Genomic DNA, 18,036 nt, shown 5'->3' on the forward strand with positions numbered 1-18,036 from the left:
ACGTGTGAGTGTAATAAGAAAATACAAACAGACACATGAATTCTTGGGAGAAAACATGTAATAATTATCCACAAGGAACTGTAGTGTGAAGTTACGAATAAAAAAAAACTGAAGAAAAAAAGAATTGGATTCTTAATTGAGTCACTGCAAAAATATATTCTAGGCTGTTGCTAAAATACCCAGCATTCTGAGACACAGACCAAAATATTTCCTTGTATGATCTAAACAGCAGCCAACCCCAGATACAACAGGCCCACAGGTACAGTGGACACATAGATACTGTATATATTAAAAACATTTCACTACAGTAGCTTACAATTACATTCCTAAATTACATTATTCATTGCTGGCATAAAGAAATGGTTTACATAAGGAGGAATGTCAAATATAAAAATGCTCACTTAGTCAAAATTTTGAGCCAAATAAAAATGACTCAACTTAAAAATTATATCAACAATTATGAGATACTAGGTAAAAGTCATTTGAGTCAAAATTATAATAATAATAAGGAGTTAAACTTGGTGAAGTATGAGATTTAAATAGTCAAAATGATGGTGGTACTAAGTAATAAGCTGTTGATGTAAAAGAACAATTTATGATGCTGGATCAAACTGAGAGATGACTTGATGATAATGTAACACCAAATTATGAGACACCAAGTCAAACATTTGTGTCTGGAGCAGAAATATAACTTTTAAATTAAAATATCACCAAGTAAAGATAATGACTTATGAAAAAATTGTAACTCTACATCAAAATTGAAATAAAAAAGAAAATGAGAAAATAACAAATAAAAATAGAGAAAATACTGAATTAATATTTTCACACAAAAAATCATTAGTAGCTTATGAATTTGAAAAAAAAAAGAATTCCTTAGGCATGATGCTGACTTAAAAAAGTCAGTCAATTTTAACTTAGTGTCTCCATCATGACTCAGTATCTCACTAGTTTGACTTGAAAAATGTGTGTTTTTTTTGTTTTTATATTTTGTTTTAATATCTCAGACTAATTATCTTATTTTTTATTTAATCTAATATCTCATTATTTTGAGTCACCATGAGTTTAAAAGAAAAGTCAGTCAGTGAGGGGAGGGGCCAGGGGACAGTAGTGGTCGTGGCTACAGGACTGCAGAACGCTTCATACACATGGATCAGTCAGTTCTCTGTGAGGAGACACAACAGAAAGACAGTAGGACACATCACTGTGTGTTGACTCCACAGCTGTCAGCGACACAGCTGTTAGACACATGTGCGACCTCTCACCTGGATACAAGTTAATAAGAGCAGAGTTCATGTGCCAGCACAGCCACGAGCTAAAAGAGGCGAACAGCTCTGGAGAACTGAGGGGAACAGCACAGTTGGTGATCAGTCTCCATGGATACATCACTACATGCATTTTAAAATCCTCCTTCTTGTCTATAAAGCACTAAACGGTCCTGGGCTCAGACACATCTCAGCTCTACTTATACGATGTGAAGCATCAGACCCTCGGGTGATCTGGAACAGGTTCACTCACTGTTCCAAGAATCAGAACCAAGCAGAGTGAAGCAGCTTTGAGTGTCTCTGCTCCTCACCTGTGGAACAAGCTTCCTGAACACCTGAGATCTGCTGTCAGCTCATTTCCATCAGAGCTAAAACATCTGTTTGCTGCAGCTCACCAATAAATTACACACGCCACATCTGTTTAATCTTGTGCCGTGTTTTCAACATCTTCTATCACTGCAGCTCTTCATTTAAGATGGTGTAAGTTTCTTACCTGATTTTATGTAATTGTCACATGACTTATTAGAATGTTTTCATTTATTCTAATTATTTTTTAAATGCTGTTTCAATGTCTTCTTAACGTTCTGTTTTAATATATGTCCGTGCCTCTGTGAAGCACTTTGAATTGCCTTGTGTCTAAATAAACTTGCTTTGCCCATGAGCAACACCATTCATATTACACACAGCTTCCATCACCATGACTGGCTACAGCTTTAAGATGGACTGTGTCCATGTTCACCTTCAGGTTTTAAGTTTGACCAAAATGGATTTTTGGGGGGAAATAGGAACCCCGTACATAACATGTAGGAGTTCTTGTAACTAAAATTTTCTGACTTGTAAATATTGTTCAGGTCAAAATCCAAGGTGAGACTCTTTCCAGTCACTACTTTCCATCACAATTAACAGAAAATGAATAATAATTGGCTAATCAGGCCAATTATATCTGACCCCAAAGACCATCTCTGAAGACACACAGGCTCCACATCTGCTGGTGGTCACAGCTGAGGCATGATGCAGCTTCAAACTCTGGCAAAAGCTGGTAAGTGAAGCTTGAGTTAATATTTCTAGTGAATATTTATCACTAGTATTAAACATGTGGCCTGATGGGGTATCTATAAAAAGATTTTCAGAACATTCAGTTCAGAAAGTGTCAGTGCAGCCCCTCCTCATATTTAAAAGGAGCTGAGAGCAGTGTTTGTAGCATCTATGATCAAGGACAGAGCCTCAGAGGGAGCAGTGAGCGGCTGATACTCACATCTGGTCACCTTCCAGTCACCTCTGGATCTCCTGAAGGACTCCTGTAAGGAAACACAGCATCACGGTGGTCAAACACTCTACACGTCATATGAGACCTGCAGCCACTGTTGAGTCACATCAGGACACAGCTGGCTGCGTTCACAGGGGGGTTGTACAAATCGTGCAATGGGATGACGTTTGGTAAACGCTGCTGCAGCTGCCAACTTGTTGATGTGGGGTTGTCTGATGACGACGGGAGCAGAAAGCTGACGTACCAGTGAGGAGAGGCAGCACACGGTGCAAATACAACCACACTGAAGGCATCAAATGTACGTCTGGTTCTTCTACGTCCTAGTTTGAATCCACTCTCTCCTCTGTCTCTCCAGCGCTCACGCTCATCATTCAGCAAAGCACGCTCCATAACACACAGGCAGCAGGCAAAGGTCACGTCCACACAGTCAGCCACAAACAAGGTGTGTGTGTAACAACAGGCAGACAGCACATCAGCAGCAGCTCATCAAACAGAACACTGCATCTGGACGTGTAGTGTTCCCTCAGCCGATGGCACGTGCATGTTTGATGATGCTGAGCCTCTGAAAGACACGTTACCTGCGTCCTCACTGTCTCGTCTGGCGTCTCTACAAGAACGGAGGTGACAGAAACTCCTGAGCGCTGTCAGACATGAAGACTTTCCACAGTCAAATGAACAGACTCAGAGAGTGGGCACCCATGAGCAGGTGAAGCTCCGTCATGCAGCGGCCTGCGTTGGGTGGAGGTGCCTGAATGAAGAGGAACCTCGAGCAGACGGCGAGGCTCCACCAGGTAGCGGGTGGGGACAAGGAGAACCGTTCAAACTCAGATGGAGAGATCAGGTAGAATTACGGGATTACAGCAAGTAGACTGCACCGGGTCGAGGCTCATTTAAGACACTGTGGCCTCTGCTTTCACAGCACTGTGTGTGTGTGTGTGTGTATGTGTGTGTGTGTGTGTGTGTGTGTGGTAACGACACTACGGGATTTGTCCCCACTACTTTCCATCTGAGCTACTGACATCAACACTCTAATCACAGTTCAACAAACAGTGTTTCGGAGCCACACTCTGCTGTCTGTGTTGGTCAGTTGTGCTGACTTGTTGTCCACACTGTGACAGTGGGGTTGTGAGATCCTGTGGATGATGTGGTGAAGTGTGTTACCAAGAGGTTGGACGTGTGTGTGTGGCTCTTTAATTTCAGACAGCAGCTCTCTTTGTCGTCAGCGGTGAACTCAGCTGATGAGCCACACTGGTTGTGTACTGGTTGACTGGGATCAACAACACTCAGACCACTTCATTTAGTTTGTCCACTGGTGGAAAGAAGCTTCCAGGGACAGATGTGTGATGAAGATAAATCTCAGCATCAGTCCTCCTGTGGTTTCATGGCTCTTTGCAAACAACAAAAACGCTGCATCATACAAGAGATGGACAATTAACACCTGTCCACCTTTAAAGCTCCTCTGACTTCATCCACCCTCATATCACTGAGCACTGCTGCAAACCCCACCCTTCATTCACCTGATGGAGGGATGATGGATGGATGACAGCTGTTGCTAGGAAACCTCAGTTTGATCAATCAGTTTGTGGTTATAATGAGACTCGTTAGTGAAATAATGAGACAGGTTAGTGATGTATGAGATAACGTGACGTGTTGTTTCAACAGTTTGTTCATTGATCTGTTTGTTCATTGAATAAATTATATACATGGTGTGAAAGAAGGTATTTCCATGACTGGAAGACACATTGAAACGGCTGCTTTCCCTCATATTTATTCAGGAAGGAGCTGAAATCTTTGTCCAGGGAGTCTCATCTGATTCTTTCAGTTTAAGGCTGAGACAGGTGAGTGTGTGTGTGAGTGTGTGTGTGTGTGTGTGTGTGTGTGTGTGTGTTTCTGGGTGTGTCTCTTGAACAGCTTGATTGTCCTGATTCTTGTGTGTGTGAGCTCACAGTCAGTGTTACTGGTTTCCCTCTCAGACTGACAGATGAGGAGATAAGTCTGACTTGTGCTTCTACAGAATCCCGTCAGAGATAGAAAACCCAGAGAGGAGGAGATTGTGGATCTGTATAAAGTTCACACACTTCACCAAAGGTAAGCTCAGATAAACACAGATTCGACACTGTTGTATTTTTATTGTTGTATTGTCAGAAGAGTTTAGAACTAAAATGTAGCAGAGTGGATGGAGCCAAAGACAGGAAGTAAAACAACAGTGGGCACACAAGGTAAGTAATTACAAAATAAATCAGGAAATAAACCAAAGTCCAAGACTGTCAACTGTCATACAAAGGGCAGGTCATGGCATCTTTATTCTTAATATGATGTTTGATCCAGTTCAACCTGAAAATGATATTAGATGAATGGAAATCAAGATAATTCTTTTGAAACAGTGAGACTTGTTTTTTCATGTGAAGGTGAATAAAGTAGAGTCTGTTTTTAATAAATGATGGTGGAACATGTCAAACCTGTTTTTAACACACACACACACACACACACACACACACACACACACAGAGTCATGTGACTTCTTGTACCTGCAGAGGGGAGGAGCAGCTGAAAGTGAAAGTGTTCAGTGAGCTCAGACTCCATTTGAAGTGGACGGAGCAGAAGGAGGGAAACTGAAGGCTGAGGCAGGTGAGTGTTAACACAACATTATTATTATTTTACTGTCAAAGTCTCTGAGTCAGTTTGTCCCTGTGGACTGTGGAGGGAAGAAGAGTCACAGTGAACTTCTGTCCACACAGAGACACTGAGAGGAAAACCTGTGTGTGTGTGTGTGTGTGTGTGTGTGTGTGTGTGTGTGTGCGTGTGTGTGTGTGTGTGTGTGTGCGCACAGTCAGTGTTACTGGTTTCCCTCTCAGACTGACTGAAGTCCTGAAGATGAGTGATTGTGTGGAGGAAGAGGAGGACAGAGCAGAGTCTCCAGGACCCAGCTGTCTGTCTGTGAAGAGTCACCGGTCCAGAGGTCATCCTCTGAACTTCAGTCCTGAACCTGGACCCTCAGACTCACAGTGAGTGACCTGCTACAAACCTGTGAACCTCCAAACTGTCTCTGTAACAGTGTTTAGTGTGTTGAGCTCCTGCAGTGATGTCACTTCCTGTAACAGCTGCCGTAGTGTCGCAGAAAATAACTTCCCCTGGTTCCTCTGACATATCAGTGTATTAACAGTGACTGCTGAGGAGCTGGTTTCTTGTGAAATGATCCCAACAAAGAAGAGTTTGACTTTTTTCTTGTGCATATTTTTGCTGCAGCTGATGAACATGACAGAGATGTAAAGATGTCAGTAATTAAAGGGCCGTGGTGGAGCAGAGAAGCAGCCACAGAAGAAGAGAGCAGTGTGTTGGTGAACCTGGATGAGCTGGGATCTAACAGAGTTGACCACACTTTGCAGGATCATTTTACAGCCTGAATGATGAGCTTCACATGTCAGAGCTTCACTCTCCACAGTTAGTTTGATCCAAACTACAGTGAGCAGCTGTTGGAGGAAATGACTGAGCCTTTTTAACATCAAACTAGATATTTGTCAGCTGTTTATACAGATTTCAGGCTCTATGTAATATGGGCCGCTGATTGTAAAGTGGTTCATACTGAAATAACAACATTTCACCACATTTAGTTAATCAGAATTTAAATGTTAAATCTAAATATTAGTGAAACTTAATATTTCACTAATATGCTAATTCACACTGCTGGTCAGTGGAAGTACCAAAATAAAAACTTAATCCGGCATCATCCATGGTCAAGAGGAGTGGGTGGAGAAGGATGGACGTGACGTAGCAGGTGAGTTGATTCTAAACAATGTTTTTGGTATTTGACAATGATTTCTGGATTCTGGACTCTGTGTTTGGCAGAATCTGGTTTGTGACTGGATCAGGATGGAAACTCAGGTGGATGAAGAGGATGATGATGATGATGATGTGGAGTTGGATGACTGGACTCCAGTTTCTAGTAGGAGAGGACGAGGACAGGGGCAGAACAGACAAGATGAAGTCAAGGCAGATCAATTCACATGAAGAGGAGAGTTGTTCACAAAAAGGTGGTGAGGGAGGATTTTAAAATAATCCTTCAGTTCAGGAAGGAAGATGAGCAGGTGAGTCTAGGTCTGAGAGCACTGTCAAGGGAATTAAACAAGAAGTTAGGAGAGGAGGAAATGGCTCAGATCTTTGTGATGGAAACTTGTTAATAACCTATAAAACAGAAGAACAGAAAAATAAAGCTTTTCCAAATAACTGGTGAATAAAAGAAGGATTCTGGGAGAGAGCTGAGTGACCTGGGGAGTGATGACAGGTATTCCTGTTAATGAAGACTTGGACAGACTCAGACAGAGTACGAGTGGAGGTGAGGTGAGCAGAATAAAGAGATCGTTGAAAACAGGTAACGTGAACAGATTGATAGCTCGTCTGTGCTTCTGGAGTTTCAGGAGTCTGTGATTCCAGAAAAAGTTAGAATTGGATGTATGAGCTTTCCAGTTATATTCCTCCCCCACTCTGCTACAAATGCCAGAGGTCTGGACATGTTGCAGCAGTTTGTAAAGGAAAGCAGAGGTCTCCCGATCTGGAGGTGAACATAGAGCTGAAGACTGTGGAGATAATGTGCAGGAAAAATGTTACAAGTGTGGTGGCCATCACAGGGTGACATATGGTGTCTGTGAAGTCAGGGAGAGGGCTGTGGAAAGTGCAGAAGTGAAAGTGGTTCACAGCATAAGCTCTGCAGCAGCAGTGAGAAGGACACAAGGACACAAGGACAAAGGAGAAGGGAGGAAAGTGACAAAGTGAGTCAGGGTTTGAGATCAGAGGGAGGTCGACCAGAGGAAACTAACACAGCACTGACAGTGGAGAAGACGATTCTGTTCATGGCCGATGTTATCAACTGTACTGATCAAGTCAAACATGAAACAGAGAAAATGAATATCAGTGTTTGTTAGCCCCTGTGTTGAATGGTTTTTAAAGGTTTTTTAGACATCAAACTAATTCAGAATGTTTTCTACTGTGTCTTTTTATGAATGAAGACACATTATTAGAGCCAGAGGTCTGAAACATAAAAACCATCTGCTTCTTTAGAGCTGATGTGAGACAGGTCATCAACAGCTGGAGACTGGTCACATTTAATGACTGACTGACACAACAGTGTTGTTTCTGGATGCTGCTGTGTTGCTTCCATCCTTCAGTACAGTGTGCGGTGCTGGATGGTGACGTCACTGCAGGACGTCAGCTGAGAGTTCCCACAATGGCTCTGTCATCAGAGAATTGATCAGTGATCAATGTGATATGAATAAAAACATGTTTGTGTTTGCAGAGGTCAGAACCACAGACTGAGAGCGGAGTCTCCAGGATCCAGCTGTCTGTCTATGAAGAGTGACCGGTCCAAAGATCTTCCTCCACACTTCAGTCCTGAACCTGGACCCTCAGACTCACAGTAAGAGACAGTTTCTACTGTAAACTGAGCTGAAGATGATTCAGTTATTAGACATATTTGACTGTGACATGTTAGTGATGAAGACATGTCTTCACAGAGGGAGGAAGAGGAGTGGTGTCTCTGTGGAGGAGCAGCTGTCCTGCTGTGCTCTGTGTCAGGACGTCCTGAAGGATCCAGTCTCTACCAGCTGTGGACACTGGTTCTGCAGACAGTGCTTCACCTCATACTGGGACCAGTCTGGCTCTTCAGGAGACCCCTCCTGTCCCCAGTGTGGACAAAGACCCAGAACCAGACCTGGACTGCAGACAGCCAGTCAGAGCAGCACTGTACAAAGTGAGACTGAACATGTGTCTGCTGATGTTTTCATTTCTGAAACCAGGACCTGTTGTTTTCTCCAGTGTCAGTTGTTCTAACACACAGCACTGACATTTCAGATGATTCTAAATAGCACAACATTGAAAAGCTTTTCTTTGCTGCTCTTTAGTTTTTCTGTAGCTGATGAAAATAATCAGCAGATTCTCAGATTCTCTGTCTTCAGTCTGACATTGTCTCTTCTCTTTCAGCAGATAGTGGTCTGCAGGAGGTTTTAGATCAACATAAGATCAGTCTGAGGAGCAGATGTGAACGTGTGACTGAAGGAAGTGATGGAACAGGATGTGGAACCCTCCTCAACAGGATCTACACTGAGCTCTACATCACAGAGGGACGGAGTGAAGAGGTTAATACCCAACATGAGGTGAGGCAGCTGGAGACAGCTTCCAAGATGAAGACCCTCCATGACACTCCAATCAAGTGCCACGACATCTTTAAAGCCTTACCTGACCAACAGAGACACATCAGAGTGGTTCTGACCAACGGCGTCGCTGGCATTGGAAAAACCTTCTCAGTGCAGAAGTTCAGTCTGGACTGGGCAGAGGGCTTGGAGAACCAAGATGTCAGTCTGCTGGTTCTGCTTTCGTTCAGGGAGCTGAACCTGATCAGAGAGCAGCAGTACAGTCTTCTCAGGCTGCTCCATGTTTTCCATCCAACATTACAGAAGGTCACAGCAGAGCAGCTGGCTGTCTGTAAAGTTCTGTTCATCTTGGACGGCCTGGATGAAAGCAGACTTTCACTGGATTTCACCAACAGGGAGGTTGTGTCTGATGTCACACAGACGTCATCAGTCAACCTGCTGCTGACAAACCTCATCCAGGGGAACCTGCTTCCCTCCGCTCTGGTCTGGATCACTTCCAGACCTGCAGCAGCCAATCAGATCCCTCCTCCATGTGTTGACAGGGTAACAGAGGTACGAGGCTTCACTGACGCCCAGAAGGAGGAGTACTTCAGGAGGAGATCCAGTGATGAAGAGCTGTCCAGCAGAACCATCTCACACATCAAGAAGTCAAGGAGCCTCCACATCATGTGTCAAGTCCCAGTCTTCTGCTGGATCACTGCTACAGTTCTGGAGCACATGTTGACTACAGAGCAGAGAGGAGAGCTGCCCCAGACCCTGACTGACCTGTTCTCACACTTCCTGCTGGTTCAGACAAAGAGGAAGAAGCTCAAGTATGATGAGGGACATGAGACGAATCCACAGGAGTTGATGGAGGCTGACAGGGAAGTTCTTCTGAAGCTGGGGAGGCTGGCGTTTGAACATCTGGAGAAAGGAAACATCATGTTCTACCAAGAAGACCTGGAGCAGTGTGGTCTGGATGTCACAGAGGCCTCGGTGTACTCAGGACTCTGTACTGAGATCTTCAAAAGAGAGAGTGTGATCTTCCAGAAAACAGTCTACTGCTTTGTTCATCTGAGCATTCAGGAGTTTCTGGCTGCAGTCTACATGTTCCACTGTTACACCAACAGGAAGACAGAGGCCCTGGAGAACGTCCTGGGACAAGATGACAAACACAGGGACTCAACTCCAAAGTCGTTGTTCAAGAAGGTTTCTGGGGTGTTTGGAAACCATAATAGTCATCATCCACCTCTGAATGTCTTCCTGAAGGCAGCCATGGAGAAATCCCTCAGAAGTAAAAATGGTCACCTGGACCTGTTTGTTCGCTTCCTTCATGGCCTCTCTCTGGAGTCCAACCAGAGACTCTTAGGAGGTCTGCTGGGCCAGAGGAAGAAAAGATCAAAAACCGTCCAGAGAGCCATCAACAACCTGAAGAAGATGAACAGTGATGAAATCTCTCCTGACAGAAGCATCAACATCTTCCACTGTCTGATGGAGATGAAGGACCACTCAGTTCATCAGGAGATCCAAGAGTTCCTGAAGTCAGAGACCAGATCAGAGCAGAGACTCTCTGAGATCCACTGCTCAGCTCTGGCCTACATGCTGCAGATGTCAGAGGAGGTTCTGGATGAGTTGGACCTGGACAAGTACAACACATCAGAGGTGGGACGATGGAGACTGATCCCAGCTGTGAGGAACTGCAGGAAGGCTCGGTGAGTCCAGACATGATGACATGACCTCAGTGTGTGTTTCCAGGTGTTTCCAGGTGTTTCCAGGAGTTGGGGAGGACACCTGCATATGAGAAAACAGTAGTATTAAACCTTTAGTGTCTCCAGCTGTGCAGTCTGATAAATGTCCTCAGGTGATGTCACCCCCTCATCTCTTCTGCGTAAAACACCTTAATCTAATAGCCGAGGTTGATGGTTGAGGTGCATTGTGGGTAATGTAGGCAGCAGGTTTTTCTGAGGAAGAAGAATGTGTGAATGAAAAAAGAAGATGTCTCTGCTTCGGCTTTGTTGAAACTGTCCATTGTGACAGTGTTACAGGAGAGCAGTGATGAATCTGTGGAGGTCTGTATTCAGGACTCATGAGATTTCTATGACAACAGTCATCAGTGTGTGACAGTGAACAGTGAATGCAGTGAAGCAGAACAAGAGTGGAGATGTAAACCCCTGAGTGTATTGAACTGATCAAGGCTGAGCTTTACTTATTATTGAACTTTTCATGTTGAAGAATGAACTTGTGTTTTTTGAAATGTCATGGTGGAGCTTTAAAGTCTTTCCATAGATTGTGTTGAATGAGACAGAAAGTCCAGGGTGTTTTCTCTCTTGTTGCTGTAGAGGAGAGTCGTATCAGGAAATGTTCAGCTTCAGCTAAGAACACAGGTGTGAATCTATCAGAGCAGAATGGGAGGATTCAGTCTTCTTCTACACACCAGAGCTCAGTGTCATGTTTCTGTGAGGACCTTCTGTGAAAAACAGATGATCAGACTCTGCTGCTTTGTGATTGGACTCTGCTCTGCTGCTGCATGGAGCAGATGCTTCCAGGTTGTAACTGTAGAGTCCACTAAGTGTTGATCACTAGTGTTTTACTGAGGACAGTTTGTTCATGGATCAACGTGGGCGCTGCCACTGATTCACCACAATGAGCCAGATGTGTTTTATGCAGTGGTGTGTGTTGACTTCTACAGAGAGGCAGCAGAGCCAAGCAATCTGGAGTCAGTTTAAAAACAGTGGAGAATAAAACGGTTTTTCTGAACAAGATTCTGACTCTGGATCAAATCATATGATGGAAGCAGAAATGTAACATCATTTTCCCTCCTTCATCTGCACAACAAAGATTCCCATGAAACTCTGCAGGTCTGAGGGAGAGTGATGAGAATTATTGTTTCATGTCAAACACAATCAGATAAGATGAGCTGAGCCACAGACGTGAAGAGCAGATGTTCATCACATCATCATCTTTTCTCATCAGATACATTTTAACTTCTGTGTCTTTTATTACAAACAATTTTATTCTAACACATTTTATATTTTCTCTCATCACAGACTTGTTGGTTGTGGACTCTCAGAGACTCACTGTGAAGTCGTGTCCTCAGCTCTGAAGTCCAACCCCTCCCATCTGAGACACCTGGACCTGAGTGGAAACTACCTGAAGGATTCAGGAGTGAAGCAGCTGTGTGCTGGACTGGAGAGTCCAAACTGTAGACTGGAGACTCTGAGGTCAGTTCACTGACTGGAGCTGTTGTAGTTTTATATTCAGTTCAAATCTGTGAAGTCCCAGTTTTTCATTGGTTGGTTCATTTTTTCAGGATTTCTGTGTGAGGATTTAAAAAGTCAGCCAGTGAAGAGAAAGAAGGAAGATGAGACCAGGAGCAGAGTGGTGATGGGGAGGGTCAGCAGAATCCCCGGGGGCTGTTTGGGGGCCGGGGCCGGACTGATTATTGTGTAGACTAATAATATTGTGTTATATAAAAGTGGTCTACCTCGCTGCACCATCCTGCAGCCTGAACTGAGCCTCGCAGCCTCTTGTCTCTCCCAGCACGTCAGACCGAGTCTATAATTGCAGTCGGGGGGTAAATGAGCGGCCCCTCCTCAGGTGGTACAACCTCAGTGTGCCTTGAACTGTGATTGGTCAGCTGCTTACCAATAAGAGCTGTGAAGTGGGGCTGGTACAGAGTCATCAGAGACGTGTTGGTGTTATCAGGGAACGTGTGTGTTCACTGTTCACATTGGTTTGAAGCAGCAGCAGAAAGAGAAGGAGAAAGGTGGAGCAGAGAAGAATGAAGAAGAACAAATACTGGAGGAGGAAGCAGAGAAATGTTCCACAATCACAGAGAGATTCAACATCCAGTAAAGAGCCGGCAGCTGAAATGCTAAGCAGGGGCGTTGTAGCTAGCTGCTAGCTCAGCTCATATTAAATGTGGCTAGTATAGCTAGCTGCTAGTTGTTGGGCAGCAGCCCTGTGCTTGTGTTAGCTGCTGTTTGTCTTTGTGTGTTATTAACAGCTGGGACTGGTGATCTCCAGGTAAAATGAAGGGTCCCACTCGGCCCCTGGATGAGAGCAGTCACAGTGTTTGTGATTCAGAGCAGCAGAGAATTGACAGAGTTTGATGTTAAAATCAGAAAGTTGATGAGAATCAAACTGCAACAGTCTCACAGATCTTCTGCTGCTGCTGCTGATCTGAACACCAGCAAAGCTGCAGCTCTCTGCAACCAACAAATATTGCAGCTGTTGTTGTGTGTTGATGTCAGCACTGCAGCATCATGGGAAGCCACAGACCTTCAGACTGCAACACAAACCAGATCAAAGCAGGGCCAGTGGCTGAGGCGGGAAAGTGGAGACAAGAGGAAACTCAGCTGGGACATGGAGGCAGGAAGGATTAGATTGATGCTGGGAGCAATTTATGAGCAGCTCCCACCTCCCCAACATCATAGTGAATAAACAGGTGAGGAGCCAACATGTCCTCTATGTTCAGGTGGAGCTTCATGTGGCTCCTTCTATCAGGGGCTAAAACAAGCCTGTCTCCAGGCCCACACACCTGGAGACATCAGCAGGTGCTGAGGTGTCTCCCAGCAGCCACTGAGAGTCAGAGCTCAGAGGTGAACTCACTGGAGGCAGAAGGAGACAAGATGGATTTGATTTGTTGCTGAGGGTGAAGGACTCAGGAAGCAGCTTTGAACAGGCGTGATGCAGCTGAAGGCAGGGAGGGACTGGCCAATCAGAGGAGATCCAGGAAAACAGCTCCTAGTTCCTCAGGAGACAGCTGCCACTGATCTGAGAGCAGATGTTGTGTTGTGGTCAGAAACACAGCAGCTTGTGTATGTTGTGGAGCTGACAGTACCATGGGAGGACGCAGGAGAAACGGCCTCTGAGAGGAAACAGCTCAGATACACAGAGCTGGCAGCAGAGGCAGAGGAGCCTGCTCTGAAAGCTGAGCTCCAGGGGAGGTTGGCTGTAGGGGTTTTGTTGGCAGATCAGTCTGGTCCCTGTTACCTGAACTGAGCTGCTCTCACTTCTGTTCTCTTCAAGTCCACGTTGTGCTTCTCTGAACCTGTGCACTGTGAACTCAAAGCGCTCCAGGTGTCCTTCATGTCATATCTAGTTGATTGTGTGTGAATACAACAAAAGCTCAGACTTGATCTTGAAGAATGGAGCTTCTTCTAATCCCATGAATAACACAAGTGGTCATGTGACTGTGGTTCAGGAGCAGTTACCAGAGCAGACTGACACTGACACTCAGAGAAACTCTGTTCATCAACTATCAGACCTAAACCGTGGACGTTGTGCTGAGCTGAAGGGTTGTAGGACTGTGAGCACAGGTTTGATCTCTGCTCTGTGACCTTCATTAACCCCGTCCTCACTCAGTCTGCTCCTCACTGGGGGGTTGATGTGAAAATCAGATGAATTCTACTTCCTCATTCAGTGAAGATCAGCGGAATAAATCTGTGGTGTTTTCCAGCAGGAGGCTCTGAACGTTACCTGAAGGTGAACTGGTTCATGCTGTCACAGAATCTGACGGCTCACAGAATGGGCTGTAACACCGGTGGTAGACTGAGGCCGAGCACTCGTCCTCCTCAAGTTCTCAACAGTAACACAAGTTCTTCTTTAAAGATGTGGACACAGAGAAATCTTTTCCCTCCTCCTGTAAATGTGACATTGTGCAGTTGTTTGGTGACTTTGGAACATTGAAGCTGCTCCACCATGTTTGTTCTGAACAGTGTGACTGAGTTCTCACTGTTTGTTCACGTCCTCAGTGTTTTGTTTCTGTGCTGATGTCTGTAGTGTCAGAGAGGGAACAGACTAAACAGACGTGAATCCTCTGATTCTCCTCTGATTACAGACTGAACTGAGGTCAGCAGCAGCTGATCGACCTGTGTTCACATCAACAGCTGTATGAATGTTGTGCTGACATTTGGATGATGTGTGTAGAAGGCTGACATGATGAAGATCCACAATAGTAGAAGGACAAAGTCACTCTACTCATTTTAGACAAAGATCATTGATCAGGACAAATCTGATTGATTATCAATCATTGATCTACATCTTTGATTCTTTATTCAGATTGGAGAACTGCAGGTTGTCAGAGATCAGCTGTTCTTCTCTGGGCTCAGCTCTGAAGTCCAACCCCTCCCATCTGAGAGAACTGGACCTGAGATACAACCAGAACCTGCAGGATCCAGGAGTGAAGGGTCTGTGTGGTTTTCTGCAGAGTCCAGACTGTAGACTGGAGACTCTGAGGTCAGACTCCATGTTTTCTTTCTGTGCTGAGATGAATGTGATGTGAAAGTTGTGTTGACACTGAGCTGCAGACATGAGGCTGATATTATACTGATCCACACTGAGGATCTTCATGGTAAAGTCTGTTTTCTTCTTCTCTGCTTTTAGTCCAGTGACTGTTTCTCTTCAACTTTCACCTCATGACTTTTTAAAACACCAACAGAAACACATTGAATCTGTCAGACAATAACTGATCTATAATCAATAGCTGATGGTCCCAACACCTTTATAAGGCTCTGTGATGTTTGTACTGACTCCGATATTCAAAGCCAAGTTGTCATAGCAACAGGTTGTTTCATCACTTTAAATCCTGTAGGTTCGACTGTGTTAAATATTTGAGCTCAGTCACCAGGTGTCTGTGAATTGAACATATATTTCTATACATTTGTTCTCATGTCTCCAAACTTCAGCCTGACATGTTTGTTGTCTTTGAAAACTTGAGGATCTTTAGTAGAATCTGCACAACATGAGTTTGTATAGATGGAGCCACAGGTGGAGCTGGCAGAGTTGAAGAGGTGGAGTCACTACGTCTTTATTGAAGCAGCAGCATGTTGTCATGAATATTAATGAGAGCTGTTTTTACTTTGTCTGTTTGACTCTTTGTGGTTTCAAGCAGGAATTTTGTCTCCTAAACTCACATCTTGGATTCTTTATTCAGATTGATGAACTGCAGTTTGTCAGAGATCAGCTGTTCTTCTCTGGTCTCAGCTCTGAAGTCCAACCCCTCCCATCTGAGAGAACTGGACCTGAGTAGAAACCAGGACCTGCAGGATCCAGACCTGAAGGATCTCCGTGGTCTCATGCAGAGTCCAGACTGTAGACTGGAGACTCTGAGGTCAGTAGAGGGGCGGAGTCAGTCCATGCTGCTCTCAGCAGTATTGTACTAAACACAGTTAGTATCAGAGCAAAGATCCAGTGTTTCCTGTGAACCTCCAAACTCCTCAGTGGCTGCTTTCCTCAGTGAAGCTGTGAGAGGAGAATGGGGACAGGCTTCATGATTGGACAGAAACACAGAGAGAGAGACAACAGTCAGCCAATCAGAGCAGCCAGAAGCTTGTTGTGATCATGTGTGTGAGTTGATGTGAAGACGACTGTTGTTGTTGTGTTGATGTGTACAGGAAATAAAGCTGATTCCAGCTGACAGCCTCACAGATGGACAGAGACAGTGTCCTCATTCATCAAACTGTCCAATCTGATCTGAGACTGTTTGTTCTCTGGTTTCAACACTAAACAGCTGATCAGTTTCATCTGTGTCACAGCTCTGAGATCAGTGTGATGGAGCCTGACAGTCCCTGGCTCTTAGTGACAGCCTCCATGTTCAGTCAGGTGATGTTTCAGAAGCAGCTCACATGTTGATCAACACACAGAGACTCTGTGTTTAAAGTGACATCAGCTGACAGGTAACAGGAGTGAATCCACCACTGACCTGTTGCTGACTCAGCACTTTGTTTCCACTGTGGACTGAGTGAAATGTGCAGAGTGAACAGACTTGATGCTGAACGTCTCTGCAGGTCTGTGAGCTTCCAGCTCAGTGTGTTCACTCCAACACGTTAACATGAGAGCTGAGAGGAAGCAGCTGCTGCACATCTGGTCTGAACAGGACTGAAGTCCCTGCTGCATCACTGACTGATGAAGTGAGTCTCTGTAAACACTGATTCATCTCCTCTGCTTTCTTCTTCTCTACACAGCTGGAGGTGGTGAGAGTGGAGAGGAGAGCTTGATCCAGCAGTGACTGACAGAGGAACCAGAAGAAGTGGAGATGACTCTCAGTGCTGCAGTCTGAACTGATCTGAGAACAGCTTCACTGTCACACACAGAGTCCAGTCCACCATCATCCCTGTGTGTTCCTCTGGATCTGACAGAGCATCATCAGTGTCTCTGGACTTAAAGCTCATCAAGTTCAGCTCTGAACAGTTTCCTTGTTGAGCTTCACAAAGAGGGAATTTCACAGTAAAATGACTTGAACTCTGAAGATTAGTTTGACTCAGACGTTGAAGCCTCATGTTCTTCAGCTGAATTTTTTTACTGTAGTAGAAATTAAAATGCAAATCACATGTTCACTTGTATATTTTTGAACATAGGGTTTTAATTAACAATTAATTCATAAAACCAAAATAACCACAGTTTTCTTCTCTACACCTGATAATCTTTTAAATCCACCACCTGCTCTCAGTCTAACTCAACTTTCAACTGAGAAAATCTCAGCACAGTTTTAAAAGAAAACATTTATGTTAGAGCCAGCAGAGCAAATATTAACACACAACAAGAATAATAAAGTCCTCTGAACTCAGGAAACCTACTGCTTTTAAAATGTCAATGATCAATCTGGACGACTGCCAGTTAAGTAATTCCAGACACATTTCTTTGAGAGAAAATAGTTTTTAATCAACCACTGGTTATTCAGCAACCCACAGCACAGAGAGTGTTGTAATCAAAGTGGTAAATGAGAAATGAGCCGGTCTCTGATCGTGTTTTAGTCTGATTTATTCTTATTTAATGAAACAGCCATAGGAATGGTGAATATCCTCAGGGGACCCACAGTACAGAATATGGTGTTCCTCAAGGAACCATTCACAGCTCAATCCTGTTATCACTATATTTGCTCCCATTGGGAAACAGTATCAACCATCACCATATTGGGTGCCATCTGTACGCTGATGATACACAATTGTACATCTCTGTTTCCCCAAATGACTCCATTGCACTGCTCTCTCTCATCGCCTGTCTCACTAACATTAACACATGGATGTGTAAAAACCTTTTAAAAGCAGCAAGAGAAAATCTACACTTTGTGTTTGGTCTCAGCAAACAAATGAAAACACTAATCACATATTTGGGATCACTTTAGCCTCAGATCTTTAGAGGAAGAAATAAGAAATGTTTCCAAAGTCTCTCAGAATCCTCACTCACACTTTTATCACTACCTGTTTAGACTGTTGTGATTCTCTGTACCTTTCAGAAACCACTGTAAAGTTGTGACATGAGATTTTCTTTGGTTTTATGTTCCATGCAGATCACTAAGCTCTTCCACTACCTTTCTTTTAGATGTCTTTTCAGTGTTTTTTGTTGTTGTGTTGTTTTAATCCTGTGTGAATCACTTTGGGCA

The 18,036-nt window shown here is 44.2% G+C and overlaps 2 protein-coding genes across 10 annotated transcripts in view; one reads left to right on the plus strand and one right to left on the minus strand.

Moving 5' to 3' along the window:
- The window catches only part of LOC139612045 (NACHT, LRR and PYD domains-containing protein 12-like), a 606,901-nt gene that overhangs the window by 86,828 nt on the left and 502,037 nt on the right, over positions 1–18,036 (plus strand). The window contains exons 1-8 of one of the 3 annotated variants that reach the window (XM_071467170.1): positions 4,421–4,617; positions 5,064–5,157; positions 5,385–5,534; positions 7,820–7,939; positions 8,037–8,272; positions 8,503–10,363; positions 11,699–11,872; positions 14,715–14,891. In XM_071467170.1, coding sequence (XP_071323271.1) covers positions 5,404–5,534; positions 7,820–7,939; positions 8,037–8,272; positions 8,503–10,363; positions 11,699–11,872; positions 14,715–14,891 — 2,699 coding nt within the window. In that variant the 5' untranslated portion in view covers positions 4,421–4,617; positions 5,064–5,157; positions 5,385–5,403. Of the gene's footprint in view, positions 1–4,420; positions 4,618–4,890; positions 5,158–5,384; positions 5,535–7,819; positions 7,940–8,036; positions 8,273–8,502; positions 10,364–11,698; positions 11,873–14,714; positions 14,892–18,036 lie in introns of those variants that run through there. The other 2 variants (XM_071467169.1, XM_071467168.1) reach the window with 2 other exon arrangements.
- The window catches only part of LOC139612046 (NACHT, LRR and PYD domains-containing protein 12-like), a 286,486-nt gene that overhangs the window by 24,142 nt on the left and 244,308 nt on the right, over positions 1–18,036 (minus strand). The window lies entirely within an intron of this gene.

Source organism: Trachinotus anak, unplaced genomic scaffold (assembly GCF_046630095.1).
Source record: "Trachinotus anak isolate AG129_WGS33_773 ecotype Australia unplaced genomic scaffold, CSIRO_AGI_Tana_v1 ptg000030c, whole genome shotgun sequence".
Classification (NCBI taxonomy): domain Eukaryota; kingdom Metazoa; phylum Chordata; class Actinopteri; order Carangiformes; family Carangidae; genus Trachinotus; species Trachinotus anak.